Source organism: Nelusetta ayraudi, unplaced genomic scaffold, assembly GCF_046127955.1.
Source record: "Nelusetta ayraudi isolate G7.1 ecotype Tasmania unplaced genomic scaffold, CSIRO-AGI_Nayr_v1 ptg000017l, whole genome shotgun sequence".
NCBI classification, from domain to species: Eukaryota; Metazoa; Chordata; class Actinopteri; order Tetraodontiformes; family Monacanthidae; genus Nelusetta; species Nelusetta ayraudi.
The window spans coordinates 5,328,135-5,330,581 of NW_027466067.1; the positions used below are offsets into that span (position 1 = coordinate 5,328,135).

Here is a 2,447-nt window from a genome sequence, read left to right on the forward strand (position 1 = left end):
TTTTGCAAAAGATTTTTGTGTGCAAGATTTTGATGAGAACTTGAGTAATAAACTTAGATCTGATCCGTTCAATATTATCACACAGTGCTATATTACCGTACATTATTTCCCCATGCTGCCTGCTGTTAAGTTCCATCCTTTCAACACTATAGGGACGTTAACTGTGAGGTGGAATGCTTCCATAGTGGTACTAAGATAGATCCCAGAGTTGAGACCCACTGGGGAATCAGACCCTAGTGGTCCCTGAGTCATTCAGACTCAAACGCTTCTATTTTTGTCTCGCAGGGTGAGCTTTGCAAAGGGAAGATGCCCGAGAAAGCGTAAGTGTATTATGGTCTCACTTTTGTTTCCATGTCCAAATGAGATATCAGCTTTCATACAGCAAGCGCTGTTTATCAATAGACACTGAGGGGTGAAATTCAATCTCTCAAAGGAGGAAATTATCATGCAAATGGGTACTAATGCTAGATTTCCATGTGTATTGTCTGTCCTCTCTGTTTGCTCCCGACAGAATGGAGGTAAGATTCCACAAGACAACACATCAACAATTAATCATGCATTAATGATAATTTACTGAAATGCGAAAAACACCTTTCCCCTCTCCAGAGGAAGTCAAAAATCTCAGCATCTCGCAAGCTAATGCTAAAGGTTGGTCCACTATTGCATCAATTGAGTCTTACCTAAAATGATGAGGAGCCAGTTAGTTACAGTGTCTTCTGGGCGTCTGGGGAATTAAGAGCTTGATGGTGGCGAAGGCAAAAGAGGAGCTGGAGCAGGAGCTGGAGGAAAAGGAGGAGCAGAAGGCAAAGTACCTGGAAGAAAAATCTCCTCCCATACAGACAGGCAGCATGTCCTTAGCAGAGTTACAGGTACGCCTTCACATCCATAGCCAGATTTCCATAAACTTTCAAGTTAAAACTCAAACCATGTTTAACTTGATTTTTTTTGTTTATCTTCATAGGCCCTGTGTCAAGAGCTGCACTCAAAGATAGATGTGGTGGATGAGGAGCGTTACGACATTGAAGCCAAAGTCTTGCATAACAACAGAGAGGTGACCAGCTATTATGATGTAAACCCAGGAAGAGCTACTTGAACAGTTAGCTATCAGAAGATACAAAAGCGACACACTTCAGTCCAACTAGCTACATCTCATAAAGGGCAAATTAAAAGCTCTTGTGCTGAACAATGATACTTCTGACAACTTCTGCAGATCAAAGACTTAAACATCAAGGTCCTGGACCTTCGAGGAAAGTTCAAGAGGCCCAATCTGAGAAGAGTGAGGGTCTCCGCCGACGCCATTCTACGTTCACTGCTTGGCTCCAAACACAAGGTTTCTTTGGACCTGCGAGCCAATCTTAAGTCCGTCAAGAAGGAGGACACAGAAAAGGTGGGTTTGAAAAAAAAACTTTTGAGCCCAATACAAGAGTTTCTTAGGAAGAGGTCTAAAAGAATAGTCCAAGTTTTATCTAATCCATAAGAGGCCGCTGTTACGGGCACAAGGCCTTGACACACCAGCTACCAGGACAAAGAGATATATAAATTGTTTCATAAGTCTTCAATGAATCAACAGTGTTGAAGGGTGTGTCCTTCAGATACTTAAGTGTATTCAGGCTGTCTTTCATGTCTTGGCAAAGATGTGCTCCTCTTGATAGTGTACGCTTGCAATCCTTTGGCTGGAGTCCATATCAAACAACAGAGTGTGACACTGATAAATCGTCTTTCTTCGATTGTTCCAACAAGGACTTAACTGTTTGTCAAGTGCTGCAGCATTACTGTACAGGAGAGGTTTCATTTTATCTGGGCTCCAAAAAGATAAAATTACATCAAAGATTCCGGGGGGGACAACAACATTTTATCTGGTTGCAAGTAAAGAGCTGAGATAAGCAGGCCCTTTTAATTCTCTGAGTGCAGGAGAAGACGGTGGAGGTGAGCGACTGGAGGAAGAACGTGGAGGCCATGTCGGGCATGGAGGGGCGCAAGAAGATGTTCGATGCCGGCCCCAGCCAGTGACACGACATCATGCATCAGTTTAACTCTGAACCCAATGTGCTGTCACTTGTATACTGGAGCCAATAGAAAGCGCCAAACACAAATCCATGCAGCTGCTTTGTGATATTCTTTACGTCTTTCCTTTAACTGCCATTTACTGTCGGGTATTTTTTTCACTGACATGAAATAAACCCAGAATATAAACAGACTCTCTCTCTTTACTTCTTTATATGGGCATTCCCACCATTCACAGACCAACTCCAAGAATGCAACCGTGATGTGGATAATGTCTGAAACTTCCAGTCAGTGGGTGTCCAGCTTACTTTTGTCACTATTCAGCTGGTTGCCCGCCTGACATGACAAACCTCATATTGCAAGTAGCAGACGTGATAATGACAGTAGCTCTACCACAATTCATTCATTTATCTTTAATCTATTCTATAGTATCTATCTATATT

The 2,447-nt window shown here is 42.5% G+C and overlaps 1 protein-coding gene across 1 annotated transcript; it reads left to right on the forward strand.

The window, feature by feature from the left end:
- The first annotated feature begins 589 nt into the window (after positions 1–589).
- On the forward strand, positions 590–2,197 carry tnni1b (troponin I type 1b (skeletal, slow)). Its single transcript, XM_076024960.1, has 5 exons — positions 590–648; positions 738–869; positions 962–1,051; positions 1,211–1,387; positions 1,912–2,197. The coding sequence occupies exons 1-5, from the start codon at positions 640–642 to the stop codon at positions 2,008–2,010; spliced, it is 507 nt and encodes a 168-aa protein (XP_075881075.1). The 5' UTR covers positions 590–639; the 3' UTR covers positions 2,011–2,197.
- The last annotated feature ends 250 nt before the right edge of the window (positions 2,198–2,447 follow it).

Coding starts and splice junctions, on each gene's coding strand:
- tnni1b (XM_076024960.1), top strand. Junction 870..961: donor TGTCCTTAGCAGAGTTACAG/GTACGCCTTCAC, acceptor TTATCTTCATAG/GCCCTGTGTCAAGAGCTGCA. Junction 1,052..1,210: donor TCTTGCATAACAACAGAGAG/GTGACCAGCTAT, acceptor CAACTTCTGCAG/ATCAAAGACTTAAACATCAA.